At 65.5% G+C, this 18,385-nt stretch overlaps 1 protein-coding gene across 4 annotated transcripts in view; it reads left to right on the top strand.

Moving 5' to 3' along the window:
• Positions 1-18,385, top strand: part of PRDM16 (PR/SET domain 16) — a 275,982-nt gene that overhangs the window by 242,808 nt on the left and 14,789 nt on the right. For 3 of the 4 annotated variants that reach the window (XM_070403930.1, XM_070403932.1, XM_070403933.1), the window contains 7 exons: positions 3,751-3,964; positions 6,317-6,464; positions 6,693-6,846; positions 10,299-11,703; positions 13,896-13,983; positions 16,848-17,014; positions 17,615-17,692. In XM_070403930.1, coding sequence (XP_070260031.1) covers positions 3,751-3,964; positions 6,317-6,464; positions 6,693-6,846; positions 10,299-11,703; positions 13,896-13,983; positions 16,848-17,014; positions 17,615-17,692 — 2,254 coding nt within the window. The remainder of the gene's footprint in view (positions 1-3,750; positions 3,965-6,316; positions 6,465-6,692; positions 6,847-10,298; positions 11,704-13,895; positions 13,984-16,847; positions 17,015-17,614; positions 17,693-18,385) is intronic. The other variant, XM_070403931.1, reaches the window with a different exon arrangement.

Here is an 18,385-nt window from a genome sequence, read left to right on the forward strand (position 1 = left end):
GACTCCCTCAGACGCCGCAGACTGGGAATCGGGCTTGAGTTTTCATGTTCAATCCAAATCCCAGATCAAACGTGGGAAAAGCAGTTGGTCGGAGCTGGGGATGGGAGGGGCCGGCGTCGCTGCTTTGTTTCAAATTGCAAGCTCCCTGATTGTTCCTCGCTGGGTGCAGAGAGCGCAAGCCAGGCCCGCATTTCTGACTTGACCGTGACGCTCAGGGAGGGCCTCCGGCCTCAGCCCGGCCCGGGAAGCCCGAGCGAGCCCGCAGGGCCGTTTTGTGGGGTCTGAGCATCCGGCTCCGCTCTGAAGCGGCACCTGGACGCTCAGATGGACAGGAATTCACAGACCTCGAGGCCAGGGAGGGGCCGGGGGCGCCGGTGTCCTGCAGCCTCGCAGCCACGCGCCTCGCATGTCGTATGGGCCTGTGGGACGCGGGGACGCTGCCGCCTGCGTCCAGGGCAGGAAGCACAGCGAAGGCTGGCGTCACATGGCTCTGTCGCTTTGCTGGGTCCCTCGGCCAGTCTCTCTCAGCCTCAGTTTACCCCTGGAAAGCAGGCACAGGAATATCCCCGGGAGGGCGAGGCTCCGATGCGCGGGTGCCAGGATGTCCGTGGGCGCGTGCTGCCACGTGGAGGCCCCGCCCCTCGGTGTGGAAACGTCACTCAGGCTGTTCTCCCAGCGGAACGTTTTCCTGAAAGGAGCTGGCACGCAGAATTCTGTTTGAAATGTATTTTTTAAAAATATATTTTTTATTGATTTCAGAGAGGAAGGGAGAGGGAGAGAGAGATGGAAACATCAATGAGGAGAGAGAATCATCAATCGGCTGCCTCCTGCATGCCCCCTACTGGGGATCGAGCCCACAACCCAGGCATGGGCCCTGACCGGGAATCGAGCCCTGACCTCCTGGTTCCTAGGTCCACGCTCAACCACCGGGCCCCACCGGCCGGGCCGGGCTAGGTGGGCTCTGCTATAGATCTTCTCGGAGGCTTCACTCTCCATCGGCCACGGCCCCACAGCCCTGTCCCGCTGCCCGGCCATTGGCGGGAGCATCACGATCCTGCTGGCCGCGGTGCTGGCAAACGCCTGCCCAGCCAGGCCGCTGGGTTGGTGTGGACACCGGCCTGCTGGCCTCCTCCCAGGCTCCTCTGCCGCCCAGCGTGTCTGGGGCGCGGTCCAGGCCATGTGTCCAGAGATGTTGGGCCAGAGCCTCCCAAGCTCCAGAGCCCAAGGCCCTGTCCCCACGGCCACGGCCACAGCCCCCGCAGGGCCGGCTGCTGTAACGTGACTCCCTCCCCGGGCTGCCTGGGCTGCCCCGGCGCAGGTGATCCAGTCCCCCGTGTCCCCAGGGCTGCTCTCGGCAGGCCCTCCCCTGCCCCCAGGTACCTGCCTCTGTGCAGAGACAGCGACAGTGACACTGGGCAGGGCGGTGCTTGCGTGTCCCCGGGGCTTGGCCGGCACCTCAGCGCTGCTCCTGCAGGTGCCCCCGGGGCATCAGCAGGGGAGGCGACAGGTGGCCACTCACCGCCCAGGCTGCAGGCCACTCACCCTCCTCACCTCAGAGTGGCTCTGGTGGCCCCCGACACCAGGAGGCAGCGGAACCCCATCTCCCTGCTGCCTGCCTCCTGACCCGGAAGGCCAGCCCTGGGGCTGCACTCAGCCCAGGTTATCAAGCCTCTGCTCTGTGCCAGGCCCAGGGGTCCTTGTGCATGTGCACACACAAACACACACATGCGCATGTAGGCACACACATGCATGCATATATTTACACACAGCTACACACATTTACACAGGCACACAAATGCACACAATTGCATATTCACACAAACATGCATGAATTTACATTTATACATGCATACTCACCACACACAACATGTGTGCACGCAAATGTGTACACTTAACATGCACACACAACATAATACACACATGGGTGTGCAGAAACATGCACAAATGCACACATGTCCGGGCATATTTACATGTCCATCATGGAGTGTGAAAATATGCAGACACATAAATCTCCACACATGTAGCTACATACAAAAGCACAGGTGCACACTCACACTGGTCACACTTGCACATGAATACAGATGCACACAACACAAGCATGAGTGTAGACACACAGAAATGTTGACACATTCACACAAAGATGCACATACCTGGATGCTGACATGCATGAGCATTCACACTCATGTACACATATTCTCACACAGCCAACCACATGCACACACCCACACATGCCCTACACACACAGCATGCACACACCTACACAGCCACATGCCCTACACACGGCATGCACACACCTACACAGCCACACACCCTACACACGGCATGCACACACATCCACACAGCTGCATGTCCATGTTTACACAGCATGCACACACCCACACAGTAGCATACCCTGCACACAGCATGCACACACTCACACAGCTGCATGCTCTGCACACAGCATGCACACACCCACACAGCTGAACGCCCTGCACACAGCATGCACACACCCACACAGCTGCACAGCATGCACACACCTACGCCCTGCACACCGCATGCACACACCTACGCCCTGCACACCGCATGCACACACCTACGCCCTGCACACAGCATGCACACACACCCACACAGCTGCACGCCCTGCACACAGCATGCACACACCCGCACAGCTGCACGCCCTGCACACAGCATGCACACACCTGCACAGCTGCACGCCCTGCACACAGCATGCACACACCCGCACAGCTGCACGCCCTGCACACAGCATGCACACACCCGCACAGCTGCACGCCCTGCACACAGCATGCACACACCTACGCCCTGCACACCGCATGCACACACCTACGCCCTGCACACAGCATGCACACACCTGCACAGCTGCATGCCCTGCACACAGCATGCACACACATGCACAGCTGCACGCCCTGCACACAGCATGCACACACCCGCACAGCTGCACGCCCTGCACACAGCATGCACACACCTACACCCTGCACACCGCATGCACACACCTACGCCCTGCACACAGCATGCACACACCTGCACCGCTGCATGCCCTGCACACAGCATGCACACACATGCACAGCTGCACGCCCTGCACACAGCATGCACACACCCGCACAGCTGCACATTCTGCACAAGGAGCACACGTGCACTCACACATCGCTCACCAGCACACTTTTGTGCAAGGGCCCTAGTGCTGGTGTTCGCTCCAGGCCAGGGTGGGACACAGGGTCCTCCTGGCGGGGAGAGGATACCGCTCCGGAAGGAGCTGCCGGCAAGCAGCCGCTGGCGGGGGGGGGGGGGGGCGGGGGGGGGGGGGAGGCTGGGAAGGGCGGGAGGTCGTCCCCCCAGGAAACTGACAGCTCTGGGCCGGCTGTTGGGCTGGGCAGGCCGGGCAGGATGCCGCCTCGTAAACTTCATAACAACTGCCCCCCTTTAATTCGTTTGACCTTGACGACAGTAATTTATGACACGCATTAGAGCGCTGTCATCTTCTCCTCCTGATGCATAAACAAAGCACTTGGCCGCTTCCTCTCCGCTCCCAGGCACGGGCCGCTCCCGCCGCGAGGCCCCAGACGCAGGGCCCCGGCCTCCGGCGTTTCCTACGCTGTGGACACGGGGCCCGCGGTCTCCACGTGTCCGCCACCACCCCTGGGGCCGATGATGAGGGCAGGAAGGAGCAGGAGCAGCGAGTGCGGGTGGCCCCCAGCCCCTCAGCTACTCCCAGGTCACGGCCCCCCCTCACGTCCTGCCCCCTGTCTCTTGCAGAGGAGCCCACATTCCGCTGTGACGTGTGTGACGAGCTCTTCCAGTCCAAGCTGGACCTGCGGCGACACAAGAAGTACGCGTGCGGCTCGGTGGGCGCCGCCCTCTACGCGGGCCTGGGCGACGAGCTCAAGGCCAAGGGCCTGGGCGGCGGGGGCGGCGACGGGCAGGCCCACGAATGCAAGGACTGCGAGCGGATGTTCCCCAACAAATACAGGTGCCTCCCCCACCCCGTCCTCCCCCACCTCTCCTCCCCCGCCCCTTCCCCAGGAGCCAGTCAGGACAGCAGGTCAGCCCGCCCTCGGAGCACAGAGGGAGCCCTGACAGGCCCAGGGCTGCAGGGACAGGGGGAGATGAGGGTCCCCTCCAGTGTGGCACCCCCAGGGGTGGGTACGTGTCCCACTCCTCTGACATTGAGCTGGCATTGAGCTGACATTGAGCTGGCATTGAACTGTCACTGAGCTGACATTGAGCTGATATTGAGCTGGCATTGAGCTGGCATTGAGCTGGCATTGAGCTGGCATTGAGCTGACATTGAGCTGATATTGAGCTGGCATTGAGCTGACATTGAGCTGGCATTGAGCTGGCATTAAGCTGGCATTGAGCTGGCATTGAGCTGGTATTGAGCTGGCATTGAGCTGGTATTGAGCTGATATTGAGCTGGCATTGAGCTGGCATTGAGCTGGCATTGAGCTGACATTGAGCTGGCATTGAGCTGGCATTGAGCTGGTATTGAGCTGATATTGAGCTGGCATTGAGCTGGCATTGAGCTGGCATTAAGCTGGCATTGAGCTGGCATTGAGCTGGCATTGAGCTGACATTGAGCTGGCATTGAGCTGGCATTGAGCTGACATTGAGCTGATATTGAGCTGGCATTGAGCTGGCATTGAGCTGGCATTGAGCTGGCATTGAGCTGGTATTGAGCTGATATTGAGCTGGCATTGAGCTGGCATTGAGCTGGCATTGAGCTGGCATTGAGCTGGTATTGAGCTGATATTGAGCTGGCATTGAGCTGGCATTGAGCTGGCATTGAGCTGGCATTGAGCTGATATTGAGCTGGCATTGAGCTGGCATTGAGCTGGCATTGAGCTGGCATTGAGCTGATATTGAGCTGGCATTGAGCTGGCATTGAGCTGACATTGAGCTGGCATTGAGCTGGCATTGAGCTGGCATTGAGCTGGCATTGAGCTGACAATAAGTTGGTCGTTGGAGGCCGCAGATGTTCCTGGCTCTCACATGAAGTCCGGTCCCTGTCCATGCCTCATCCCCTGGAGATTCCCTCTGAGACCACTGGCCCTGCCCTGCGCATCAGGCGGAGCTGTGGGGGCAGATGGAGGGAAGGCAATAACCGCAGGACATGCGGGGCCGGGCCCAGGGCCGCTTCTTGAGAAAGGTCCCAGGCCAGAGTGGGAACAGCTACACCCCATGGCCCCGGGCTTGGTGGTGCGGCCTGACTGTCCGATACACGCACAGCTCCTTAGACAGCGGCAGGAGAGGGAAGGAGCCACCCAGGGTTCCCCACCCCCGTCCCAGGTGCCACCCACTTGGCCCAGGAGGCCTCACAGAGAGGCACAGAGTTCTGGGCACCGTCCCTGGAGCGGCCCCGGTGGCCCTTCCCGCCCCCAGCCAGGCAGGGTCAAGGTGGAGCCGGGAGCCCCGAGGGCCCCGGGGAAGACGGGCCTCCTGGGTTCGAGGAGGGACACGCCGTCCCCGTGCTCAGGGGACAGGTAGCCTTTCCAGCGCGGCCTCCTCCTGCCTCGAGAGTCTCCTCCCGGACAGGCCGGCCAAGGCAGCCGCAGCCCGGCAGGCCCCTAACTGGCCGTGGGATCATGGGGACTGGCCACGGGCCCCTCGTGGCCTCTGGGGCGGGAAACCCTCCACCCCGAACAGACGACAGAAAGTCGGCGCTTAGGCAAGTCCCGCCGAGGCCCCGGGTGGTCAGCGTTGCCGAGGGCCCCTGTTTCCTTTACATAAACACATAAATCACAATTAGCACCGGAGAGGGGTCCCGGCTGCCGGGCCGAGGACCAGCGCTGCCGAGCTGAACGGATGGCTGGGCGCCGTAATTAACGGGCCGTGATGTATTGCTTCTCGCTCATGAAGATTAACGGGCGGACCTGGGCCACGGGAGGCAGGGGTCCCCCGAGGGTCGGGGCTGCTCGCTCACCCGGGCCCGGCCCGCCCTGCACCCCGGCCACCTCCGTGTGCGCGCAGCGGGCGGGGAGCACCTGAGGCCACTCGGAGTGGCCGTGGCTTTCGTGCGCCCCCTCCCACGCTGGGCTCATGGCCCTGTTGAAAGCTCTGACCCCTTTTCTTAGGCCCAGGGTCAGCTTCAAGGTTAAGATTGTCCAGAAGGGAGACCAGGAAGTGTGGGCTGGGGGTGCCCTGTGGTGGTTTTGGCCAAGGGCCGCCTCTGCCACTCCATCCCATGGAACTGTCCGGGGGGAGGTGGACAGACGGTGCACAGCTCGCTCTGATCTGCACAGGGCGTGCTGGGGGCGCAGGCAGCCGTCCCGCTGGGCAGGGGGTGGGCCGGCTGGCCGGAGTGACCTCTGACCTCTCGGCACAGCCTGGAGCAGCACATGGTCGTCCACACGGAGGAACGAGAGTACAAATGCGACCAGTGTCCCAAGGCCTTCAACTGGAAGTCCAACCTCATCCGCCACCAGATGTCCCACGACAGCGGCAAGCGCTTCGAATGTGAAAACTGTGTGAAGGTACCGCGCCCGGTGTGGCCACCGCCCGTCCCGGACAGGCTGGTGGCAGGACTGGGAGGGGACAGGGCCCCGGGGGCAGACCTGCTCTCTCCAGGCGGCCCCGCCCCCACGATGGGGATGGAGGGGGTGGGGGCCAAGGCCACCCAAGGTCAGGCAGCACGTGTCCAGCTCCGCCTGCCTCTGCTGGAACAGGCGGGCGGGCGCCGGCCACAGCCTCTGCCTCCGCAGGTGTTCACGGACCCCAGCAACCTGCAGCGGCACATCCGCTCGCAGCACGTGGGCGCGCGGGCGCACGCCTGCCCCGACTGCGGGAAGACCTTCGCCACGTCCTCCGGCCTCAAGCAGCACAAGCACATCCACAGCACCGTGAAACCTTTCATATGTAAGTCGTCCCCGGCTGGGTGCCACGGGCCTGCGGGCGTTTCGAGGATCAAGCCAAGGCAGGGGGTCCCGGGGCTCCCCGCATGGCAGGACCCCTGTTGGTGCAGAAGGCACCGAGGCGGCGGGGGCCCCTCTGCCACGCAGAGCCCAGGCCGGGCGGTGTGCTGGGGCTGCCGGTCCCTGGCGCGGCTCCCTCACCCCCCTCGTTTTGTGCCTCTTCCCTCACTTTCTCCTCCGTCACATCCCTGCAGAGGCCAGAGGTGGCCGCGGCTGCTAGGAAGGTCCTGGGTCCCGCCTTCTTCTCCTATGCACACCCTCTCCCCGCACTCAGGCCCCACCCAACCCGGGCTCCCGGAGGCACGGCCATGCCAGTGGTGCCCACCGAGTTCCGCTGGGGCCTGGGCTACATGCCCGGGTGGCAGGGCCCAGTGAAATAACGGAGGAGACAGCGGTCGAGCCATGTAACCCTTAACCAGGCATATGACCGGCGCCCGAGCTGGGGGTGGGGCAGGGCAGGACTAGGAGGCTCTCAGTGCCAGGCGGGCACTGCTCCACCCATGTGAAGGGAGGCCGGGCAGCCTGTGGGACGAGTCACTCCAGCAGAGACTGAAGGAGGAGGAGAGAGCGGAACAACAGCTCTGAGCATAGAGGCCAGGGGGCCAGTGTGTCTGGGGGGTGAGTGGTAGGGGGTTCATAGGAGAGGGGTCAGAGGCCACAAAGGGCTAGGTCCCAGGGACCTCATGGGCCAGCCCAGGGAAGTGAGCCTGAACGTTCCTCTCTGCCTAGCAGTGCAATGAGCAATCATTTCACACCAGATAGTGCTGAGTCACCATTCACACCAGATTGTGCTGAGTCACCATTTCACACCAGATTGTGCTGAGTCACCATTTCACATGCATTATCTCACAGTACCCTTACGAAATCCTAGGGAACGGGGTCTGTACTATCTCTAAGGACCGAGAAGGAAACTGAGGCTTCAGGACATTAAGGGGCCAGGTGCTCAAGGCCATGCAGCAAAACCCTGCTTCTGGTTCGAGGTGGCTGGCTCCTGACCCCAGGCCAGGTGGCCTGGGACTTCTCAGGCTCCATTCCATCAAAGCCAGGAAGGGTGACGCTGGGAGTGTGGGGAGTTGTGTCAGGGTGTTCTCGCCGTAGGGGGTCATTCTGTGTATGTGTGTGTGTGTGCGTGTGCATGTGGGAGTGTGTGTGTGAATGTGGGTGAGTGCAGGCATGTGTGTGTGTCAGTGTGTGCATGTGTGTGAGTGTAGGTGTGTGCTGTGTGCCTGTGTGTGTGAGTGTGGGTGTATGCATGTGTGTGAGTGCTGGTGTGTGCATTGGGGGGTGTAGGTGTGTATGGGTGTGTGAGTGGCTGTGTGCGTGGGGGGGTGACTGTGGGTGTGTGCGTGTGAGGGTATGTAAGTGGGTGTGTGCCTGTGTGTGAGTGTGGGTGTATGCATGTGTGTGAGTGCTGGTGTGTGCATTGGGGGGGGGGGGGGTATGGGTGTGTGTGCGTGGCCGTGTGCGAGGGGGGGTGAGTGTGGGTGTGGGTGTGGGGGGGGGTGTAGGTGTGTGAGTGGGGGTGGTGTATGTGTGTGAGTCTGTATGTGTGTGAATGTGTGGTGGTGAGTGTGTATATCCACACATGTACCCCTCACGGAAAACTGCTGACAGGATGATGGTGGGCCAGGACCCCTCTGCACCCTGGCAGAGCCCGGGTCCCCGTCCCTCAGGTGCTGGGCCCCACGTCCAAGGGCCTCTCAGCCCCGCGGGCAGCCGCCTCCCGTACCGGCTCTGACAGCGGCGGCCAGCCGGGGTCCAGGACCCGCATCTCCTGACCTCAGTCCCCTAGAGACGCCTCTGCAGCCCCCGCGGTGGGAGCAGGTGGTGGGACCCGGCATGCCAGGCTCCCAGGCCCAGGCACCTTTCCAAGCTCAGGGGATAGCAGCCACTAACGAGGCACTGACACCGCCCGTCCAGGGTCAAGGGCACAGCGACGGCCGCTTGTTTCGTCCAGCCAGGCCTGAGCCGAGCACAGCCTCTCCCCCTCCCCGAGCTGGGCGGGACCTGAGGGTATTTATAGATGGTCCCGTGCCTCCCCAGGGGCAGATGTGATTCCGTGAGGCAGCCTCTTCCCTTGAAAATGCCTGCCCTGCCCGCGGCCAGGAAGGCCGAGCGGCTCATATAAATAGATGCTGCGATGGGAGGCGCCATAATCCGGGCCGGCGCCCGCTAGGTGGCCTGCCGTCAGGCCGCGAGGGCTGGGGAGCGAGCAGCACGCGGAACCATTGTTCCACCCGGGCTGTACCAGGGCGCAGATTGTCCTGCAGAGAGAGACGCGGGGGGCTGGGGGGGCGGGGGGCGTGCGTGCCTCCTGCGGCTGGAAAAACAGGAGAGAGGAACGCTGGTGACTTGCTGCCACTCAGCTCACAGGCCACCGGGAAAATGGCCGCGGCGGGTCCCCTGGGTCCCTGGGCCCTGCGCTCGGCGCCAGCCGGCACTGCCCTCTCCTGTCGGGAGCAGAGACGGCACCGCCTCTGGATCCCAATTCGGGAGGTTCCACTTTCCTCTGAGCGGACACAGCCCCGCGCTGCAGGCCCTGCGGGGGCTCCCTCTCCCCCCCAACTCAGACCACCCCCCCCCCGGCGACCACACAGGCCGGGAGCCCAGGCTCCCCACCCAGCACTCCGGAGGGGTGGCCGCCTGGGCTGCAGGCCCCAGGGCCTGGGACAGGAGAGGACGGGCGGCTGGGGACACTGCACCGTTAGAAACGTGCCTTTGCCCACCTGAGGCCGGAAGTCCTTGCCCCCATTACAGACACAGAGCATGAGGCCTAGCCTGGCTGCACGGGGAGCACAGGAGACGCAGAAGTAGCCTTTGTCCGTTCATACTAGGGACAAGGCCAGCCCTAGCATGGGGTGCACATGTGTGTCTGTGTGCACGTGTGCTTTCAGGCACACACATGCAGATGTGCACATACACAATGCAACATATGCATGTACCCATGAATGGCATGCACACGTGCTCACTGTGAAATACATGAGCACACTTTGTGTGCACGTGCACACGTATGTGCATGTGAGTGTCATTCACATGCATGTGTGGCATGCATACATTTGTGTACGTGCACACGTTCACCCATTTGTGCACAGCATGAACACACGTGAACACACGTGAACACACATGCTTGTGCACATGGCATTCCCGCATCTATGTGCAACCTGTGTGCACGCATGTCTGCATGCACATATGCATAATACATGTGCCTGCGTTTGCATGTTCTCACATGAACATGTGTGCATCTACACACTTGCGTGCACACATGCATACCTAGTGACATACATGTACACGCACAGAGAAGCACAGGCTGCCCCATCACCAGGGACAGAAGCCCCCCCCCCCCCCGGTTTCCTGGTAATTTCATAGCGTGTTGCGTGCTTTCTGCTGACGCTGCAGGTGAGGTGTGCCACAAGTCCTACACGCAGTTCTCCAACCTGTGCCGCCACAAGCGCATGCACGCCGACTGCCGCACGCAGATCAAGTGCAAGGACTGCGGCCAGATGTTCAGCACTACCTCCTCCCTCAACAAGCACCGGCGCTTCTGCGAGGGCAAGAACCATTACCCGCCCGGCGGCCTCTTCTCCCCGGGCCTGCCCCTCACCCCCAGCCCCCTGCTGGACAAGGCCAAGCCGCCCCCCAACCTCAACCACGCCGGCCTGGGCTTCGGCGAGTACTTCCCCTCCCGGCCGCACCCGGGGAGCCTGCCCTTCTCGGCGGCGCCGCCGGCCTTCCCCGCACTGACTCCCGGCTTCCCCGGCATCTTCCCGCCGTCCCTGTACCCCCGGCCGCCTTTGCTACCTCCCACACCGTTGCTCAAGAGCCCCCTGAACCACACCCAGGACGCCAAGCTGCCCAGCCCCCTGGGGAACCCGGCGCTGCCCCTGGTCTCCGCCGTGGGCAGCAGCGGCCAGGGCGCCGCGGGCGCCGCGGGGCCCGAGGAGAAGTTCGAGGGGCACCTGGAGGACGCGTATCCCGAGAAGCTCAAGACACGGAGCAGCGACCTGTCGGACGGCAGCGACTTCGAGGACATCAACACCACGACCGGCACGGACCTGGACACGACCACGGGCACCGGCTCGGACCTGGACAGCGACGCGGAGAGCGACCGCGACAAGGCCAAGGACAAGGGCCAGGCGGCCGAGGGCAAGCCCGGCTTCGGGGGCGGCGCGGCGCCGCCGGGGGCCCCCAACAGCGTGAGCGAGGTGCCCGTCTTCTACGCCCAGCACTCCTTCTTCCCGCCGCCCGACGAGCAGCTGCTGGCGGCGGGCGCCACGGGCGACTCCATCAAGGCCATCGCGTCCATCGCGGAGAAGTACTTCGGGCCCGGCTTCATGGGCGTCCCCGAGAAGCGGCTGGGCGCGCTGCCCTACCACTCCGTGTTCCCCTTCCAGTTCCTGCCCGACTTCCCCCCCTCCCTCTACCCCCTCGCCGACCGCACCCTCGCCCACAGCCTGCTGGTCAAGGCCGAGCCAAAGTCGCCCCGGGACGCCCTCAAGGGGGGCGGCCCCAGCACCGAGTCCCCCTTCGACCTCACCACCAAACCCAAAGAGGCGCTGCCCGTCCCGCCCGCGCCCAAGGCGGGCCCCGCGGCCGGCGAGGAGCAGCCGCTGGACCTGAGCATCGGCAGCCGCGCCCGGGCCAGCCTGAACGGCGGGGGCCGGGAGCCGCGCAAGAACCACATCTACGGGGAGCGCAAGCTGGCGGGCGACGGGCTGCCCAAGGCCTGCCCGGCCCAGCTGCCCCAGCAGCCCTCCCTGCACTACGCCAAGCCGTCGCCCTTCTTCATGGACCCCATCTACAGGTATTCACAGGCCCTGCCCTGGCCGCCCGCCCAGGCCTCCCTCTGCCTTTGCTGGCCCGATCCTGGGATCCTGGTGTGGGTGCCTGGCCGGGCCACTTCGGGAGGCCAGGGCAGGGTCTCCTGGACACTCGCGCTCCTCTCACTGATGGCCACTGGGCTACCCTCTGCACTGCCTGAGCCCCCCCACAACCCCCCCTCGGACCCCATCCCAGGCCCCTGAGCCTCCAGCTGTCTTCCTGGACCAGCTCGGGCCCCCACAAAACTCACACCTGCCCTCGCCCGTCCCTCTCCCCAGCATCTCTGCTTCCCTCTGGTCATGCCTCAGAGGCACAGCCGGCCTTCCTGGTGTCCCAGGGGGAGCCCCTGCCCACAGAAGGGGAGGGGGGGAGGGGGAGGCGGGGGAGGAGGGGAGGAGGGGGGGGGAGGGGGGGGGGAGGGGGAGGAGGGGAGGAGGAAGCTTTAGGGCTGGCACCAATCAGTGTCCCTTTACTCGGCCAGCCTCCCAGTGAGGGGCCACCTTCGTCCTCCCCGGTGTCTGTGGGTCTTTGACCTGGGGTTTGTGGGGTGGGAGGGTCTGACCCCCACCTGTGCCCCGGGGAGCCCGGCTGAGCCCCAGGAGCGGGCTGAGCACAGGCAGGTCGGGAGGGAGCCGAGGCGCAGGCACTGGCGGTGCAGCTGACGCAGGCCCTGCCTCTGGGCGGGAGGCGTGTGCACACGCGTGTACACACATGCACTGGTGTCAGGGAGCAAGGGCCGTGCGGCCACCCAGAGGGCCTGTGTGCCTGCTGCTCGCTCCCCAAGGGCCAGCGGGGCCTGGGACCCGCGGTCAGTGAGGTCACGACTGCTGAGGGACGTGGGAGACGCGCCCGGTCAGGCGGGGTGTCAGCGAAGGGGGGCCAGTCCCCGCCTGCCCTCCAGTGCCCACCCGGGTCCCCCTCGCCCCGCTGTGAGGCCGCATGTGGCCCAAATCAGCGTGAAGGCAGAGGGATGGAGCCTTCCCCCCCGGCCCTGCGGTCCCCCCTCGCCCAGGCCCCCAGCCTCGTGTCCCCTGGGAGGGCGGGACCGGGCACGGCCAGCTCTGAGGGGCCTTGGCTAAGCTCTCGGAGCCGGTTCCACTCCCGCACGGCCGCGCCCAGGGTTATTCTATCCCCCGAGGGGGCCTCCCCAAGCCCGTCCTGCGGCTCCCGCCCCCCCCCCCCAGACGGCAGCTCTCCGCCGGGCTACCTGGGAGGCGCCCCTGCCCCTGGGCTCCGGGCGGCCCTGCGGTCTCCTGCGCTCGGCCCCTCTCCTGGGTCGTCCCCGTCCCGCTGTGGCCAGCGTCCCGCTGGGCCCGGGAAGACAGTCGCATGTCAAAGGGACGGGAGCGAGGCCTCGCAGGAGCCAGGCAGCCCCACGGGCCCGGGACAAGGTCAGAGGGGCTGTGTCTGCCGGTGAAGAGGTTTCCCCCGTTTAGATGGAATCTCAACCCCGAGGGGAAACTGAGGCAGGTGCTGCTGGGAAATGATGAGAGGGCACCTGGGTGAGGAGACCTGGGTGAGGGGGGCCCTGGGTGAGAGGGGACGTCAGGTGACCTCAGGGGAGAGGGGCTGCTGGCCACTGCCCCGGCCACCCCTCCCCCCCCCCCACCCCCGCTCTGTGCTGACCCAGTGTCACCGGCATTTGGCCGCCAGGGCCCCGGTGGGAGCTGCCCGGCCACATGAGGGGGCCCCGCGCCTTCCCCAGGTCGAAGCCGCTGGTCACTCACTGGCCAGGCATTGTGCCCAATGCCCAGGGCCGGGGACAGGGAAGTTGGGGAGTCGGTGGCAGCCTCCCGCGTGCTCCGTGTTCTGCTGGGACAACCCCAGGGACCCCGACAGAGTGGGCGGGGCGGGGCTGGTGCACGGGGTGTGGGGGGCTCCCGAGAAGGTCCCAGGCTCCGCGTTCAGCATTCGCACGGTCACTGGCGCCCCAGCTGGGGCGGGGGGCGCTGGGGAGACTGGGGGGGCCCAGAGCTGGTGAGGTGATGGGGCCACGGGAGGGAGGGAGCCAGGGCTCAGCGGGCAGCGCGTGGGCCAAGCCATGACGGTCCCTGCACGTCGGTGAGACTCCGTGGGGCCCAGCAGAACCGGCATGACGAGGCACCCCGTGACCGAGGGGCGCAGGCAGGAGCCTGCGGGCCCTGGGGGTACGTAACCCTCGGCGTTGCTGTCCAGCAGGGTGGAGAAGCGGAAGGTGCCAGACCCCGTGGGCGTCCTGAAGGAGAAGTTCCTGCGGCCGCCCCCTCTGCTCTTCCACCCCCAGGTGAGCTGGCCTGGGCGCAGGGCGGGGGGCGGGGGGGGGGGTGGTGGCAGGACCCCGAGGCCCGTCCAGGCCGGGCCACACCCCGAGGCGGGTGGCAGCCTCCCCACCTGCCCGTCAGATGCCCGGGGTCTCTCCCTGCGGACCAGGCAGCGCCCTGAGGCCAGACGGGGTGAAGGGCCTGGACGCTGAGGAAGGAGGCGGGCTCTGGGGGGGCAGCCCTGTGGGTTCCTTGGAAGCAGCCAAGGCCCCCGGCCCACGGGGCCCCCCGGCCGTGACCCGGCTTTGGGGGGTGCGGGGGGCAGAGCTCAGGGAGGAAAGCCAAGACTGGGAGAGGAAGGTTCAGCTGGAGGGACCCGGAGGGATGTGGAGGTGAGCGGCCTTTCCAGGGTGCGCGGGCCTTGGGGTGCCTGACAAGAAAGACCAGGAAAGGGTGGCCGTGTGTCAGGGGGCAGAGCGGGGTGAGGAGGCAGGAGCAGGAGACAAGCAGCGGGTCCCCGGGGGCTGGAGAGGGTGGGAGCACCCCCCCCCCCCGAGACTGGGGTTTGGGTCTGGGAAGGAGACCACAGACCCCAGGCCTGCGGGCACTCCGTCTGCCCCTCGGGCCCTCGCCTCCCAGGGGTGGGCACAGAGGAGCCACAGAGCCGAGGGGACCAGCAGGGCCGGGCGGAGTCCCTGGTTCCCTGCCTTGCGCCCACCTGTCCTCACTGCGTGGGGCCCAGCTCCCCAAAGCCACCCCCACGCCTCGGCCCGGGGGGTCCCGGGCGCCCAGACTCCAGACGGGCATTGTTCTGCCCGGAGCCCCGCCGTGGACAAGCCCCCGGTTAAACCTGCGCCGCAGGCTCACAGCTAAACTTAGAGCCCCATTGTCTCGCCGGGCCGGGGCCGGGTTAACAACTTCCCCCGATTTTCCTCGGCCCGGCTGGGAGCAGCCAGGTTGGGAACCGCTGGCCGGCCAGGCGCATCCTGTGTTTGTGTTTGCGGGGAGCTGGGCCCGGAATATCTGACGGGCGGAGCGGGCAGGGCCGGCAGGACTGCGGCCTCTGAGACCCACCCAGGCCTGACAACCAGAGGCTGGTGGGGCGCACTGACCCCCTGTCAGCTGGGCCCTGCCACCCGTCCCCCGCCCCCGCCCCCGCCCCACCTGTGGGCCCAGAGCTAGGTGGGCGGACAGATGGGAGGTGACCAGTAAGTGACCTAATGACATGGCCTGAGCCTGTGCTCGAGTCAGGCCAGGCCAGAGCTTCCCTCCTGAGGCCTGACGTGCCGTGGGCAGCCCCAGGGTGCAGGGCAAGGAGGTCCTGCTGGCCATGGCCCCTCACCACCTCTGGGGGTCCTGGGGAGTCGGAGTGGTGGCAGGTTCCAGAACCTTTCAAGACTGTGGTGAAAACAGACCAGCGGCAGGGGGGGCAGCGTGTTTCTGGGGTCCCCCTGTCCAAGGAAGGGGCCAGGGAGAGGCCGGGCAGCCGCTGAGGGGGCAGTTCACTTCGGTCCATCAGGGGCCGGGGAGGGCAGCCCACAGCAGTGCCTCCCCCACAGGGTCCTGCCACCTGGACGGGGCTGGCCTGGGACGGGGGAGGCCTGGGCCGTTATGGGCAGCCAGCATTTTCTGTTCATTAACCCATTAGTCAGTTGGTCCCCAACTTGTACCCCGAGGGGCTCTGGCCATGGCAAAGGCTCTTCCTGTCCAGGCCCCGCCCACGCCCCACAGGGCCAGGCACCGGCAGGCCTCCAGGACGGCCCCTCCACGGGGACGGTGCTGCCAAGGCCTGTGCAGCTGCAGCAGCCCCCGCTCTCCTGTCCCCGAGCCCCCAGCACTCGGGGGGCAGGCACAGTCTGACCCTGACTCTGCCCACCACGTGGAAACAACCAGTGCCACGCTCCTCCTCCTCCTGCCACCCCCTTGGCATCTCCAAGGGGCAGAGAGGCAGCTCCTTGGCCCGCGTCCCCGTGTCCTGTGCCATGTGGCACCGGCACTGCCATCCTGGCCACTGAGTTAGTGGGGTCCAGTCCCAGCTGTGGGTTCTTTCTAGTACGTTGCCTGCAATGATGGCCTCTCACCACTAGGGGTGGTGGCGCCTCAGGCCTGATCCCTGTGATCCCTTGAGATTCAGGTAACTGTCTTAATTTTTCAAGACTCAAAAAAATAAAATAAAATAAAAGATATAATTTTGTCTTTAACCCAAACTGGACAGTCAGGAGTGATGGCCAGGGGCCGAGGAGGGGAAGGTCAGGGGGGAGGGGGGTGATGACCCGTGTCCACAGTCCGCCTCACTGGGTCCCACGCCAGGCAGGGCGGCTGCAGGTCAGCTCCAGCTCCCACAGCCGGGACCCCGGACGGTGATGGGGGCTCTGGGGACGGACCAGGGCAGGGCTGGGGCCGCGGTCGGTGGACGAATCCAGCCCAGGGCCGAGGAGACGCCGGGATATCTGGTTCCAATGACGGCCTGAGGCCCACGTGGCCTCTCGTCCCGGCCTGGCCCCTGCTGTGCTCTGTCACTGAGGACCCGACACCCATGGGTGGGTCCCCACGCTTCAAGAGAGGGGCGGACCCTGGCCGGCGTGCTCAGTGGATAGAGCATGGGGCTGAGGACCAAAGGGTCCCGAGTTCAATTCCAGTCAAGGGCATGTACCTTGGTTGCAGGCTCCTCCCCACTCGGGCCCTGGTTGGGGTACAGGCAGGGAGCAACCAACCGCTGTGTCTCTCTCACATCAATGCTTCTCTCTGTCTTTCCCTCTCTCTCCCTCTCTCCCTAAAAACCAATGGAAAAATGTCCCCGGGTGAGGATTAACCAAAAAAAAAAAAAGCCAGAGAGAGGGGGTGGCTCCGGGGAGTCCCCCAGCCTCTCCCGTTCTCACGCCAACAGATGTCGGCCATTGAGACCATGACGGAGAAGCTGGAGAGCTTCGCGGCCATGAAGGCGGACTCCGGCGCCCTGCAGCCCCTGCCCCACCACCCCTTCAACTTCCGCTCCCCGCCCCCCACGCTCTCCGACCCCATCCTCAGGAAGGGCAAGGAGCGCTACACCTGCAGGTGAGCCTCCCGGGGGCCCTGGGCTGGTGGGCGCCCGGGGGGTGGGGGGAGGGGGCCACAGGTGACGGCACAGCCCGTGGCCCTGCTTTTCCAGGGAAACCCCAGTCACAACCTGCAGCAGCGCAGCAAACAATGGTCCGCGATCCTCACGTTCTTGTTTGGGGTGGACCCCCCGCCCCGCTGCCTGGGCTGCTCGAGGTTGAACTGCGGCTCTGGGTGGGGACTCACACCACAGCCTGGGGAAGAGACCACTGTGTCTGTCCCCTGCGGCACCTGTGTCTGTCCGGCTGTGGTTCCAGCCGGTCCCAGCCGGTCCCAGCCGGTCCCAGCCAGCGCAGCACCCTGGGCTCCGGGCTGAGATGATGTTTGAGGAGGGACCCGGCCCGGAGGCCTCAGCAGGACAGTCCGTCCGCTAGTGGCTTCTCTGTAGAGCTCAGCTGGGCGCTGGGGCTGCAGGAGACATTCCAGTGCAGGCAGTGCAGCTGGCCACCTGCCCCGGGGAGGAGCTGGGGGGGGGGGGGGGACTAGGTGCCCAGTTTGAGGGGGGCTGCGCCAGGAAGCACCTGGCCCCTGGGTCTCCTGACGGCCTCCCACCCCCAGGTACTGCGGGAAGATCTTTCCCCGATCCGCGAACCTCACGCGACACCTGAGGACGCACACCGGGGAGCAGCCGTACAGGTGGGAGCCGCGTGGGGGGCGCGGGGAGTGGGGGGACCAGCATGTGCTCCCAGTCACTCCCGGGCCCCTCCTGACACCCCCCGTCCTGCCCTGGGACGTTGTACAGGTCAGGCAGGAGGCGCCCCTGCCCAGCAGGTTCTCGAGGCTCCCACCTGCCCCCGGAGGACGATGCCAGGGGCAGCCCGCGCCTCCTCTGGTGTGTCCGCTGGGCAGGGGCTCAGAGCAGGGCCTGTCAGGATCCAGGGCCCCAGGGTGGTCTGTCGGCGAAGCCTCAGCCGAACCCCCCGCCCAAGCCCAGCCTCGTTCACCTCCCGATGACCAATGGCCGATGGCCGTGGCTGACCTGACCCCGGGCCAGGGTGGTGCCTAGGCCGGTGGACCGTGGAACGGAGCTCCGAGCAAATGCAGGTCCCACCAGGCCGGGGCACCCCAGGGGCTTGCGCGGGTCCCCTTAGGGCCCTGGACAGAGCCGTGCGTCCAATCCCCACCTTGCCCCTCAGTTCTTGGGCGGCAACGCGGCCACACAGCACAGCGGGGTGTTTACAACAAGTGGGGCACAACCCTCCTCTCAAAGGCTTGGAGCCCGGGGCTCAGGGCCGCCCCGTGACTTGGCGGGGGTCCGAGGCCACATCTGAGCCGAATGCCTCGCCAGCTCACCGACCTGGCCCTGGGCCCTGGGCCTTCCCGGGGCAC

The sequence above is a fragment of the Myotis yumanensis genome, unplaced genomic scaffold, assembly GCF_028538775.1.
Source record: "Myotis yumanensis isolate MYYU_CA2020_CCGP unplaced genomic scaffold, mMyoYum1.0.hap1 SCAF_2, whole genome shotgun sequence".
Classification (NCBI taxonomy): domain Eukaryota; kingdom Metazoa; phylum Chordata; class Mammalia; order Chiroptera; family Vespertilionidae; genus Myotis; species Myotis yumanensis.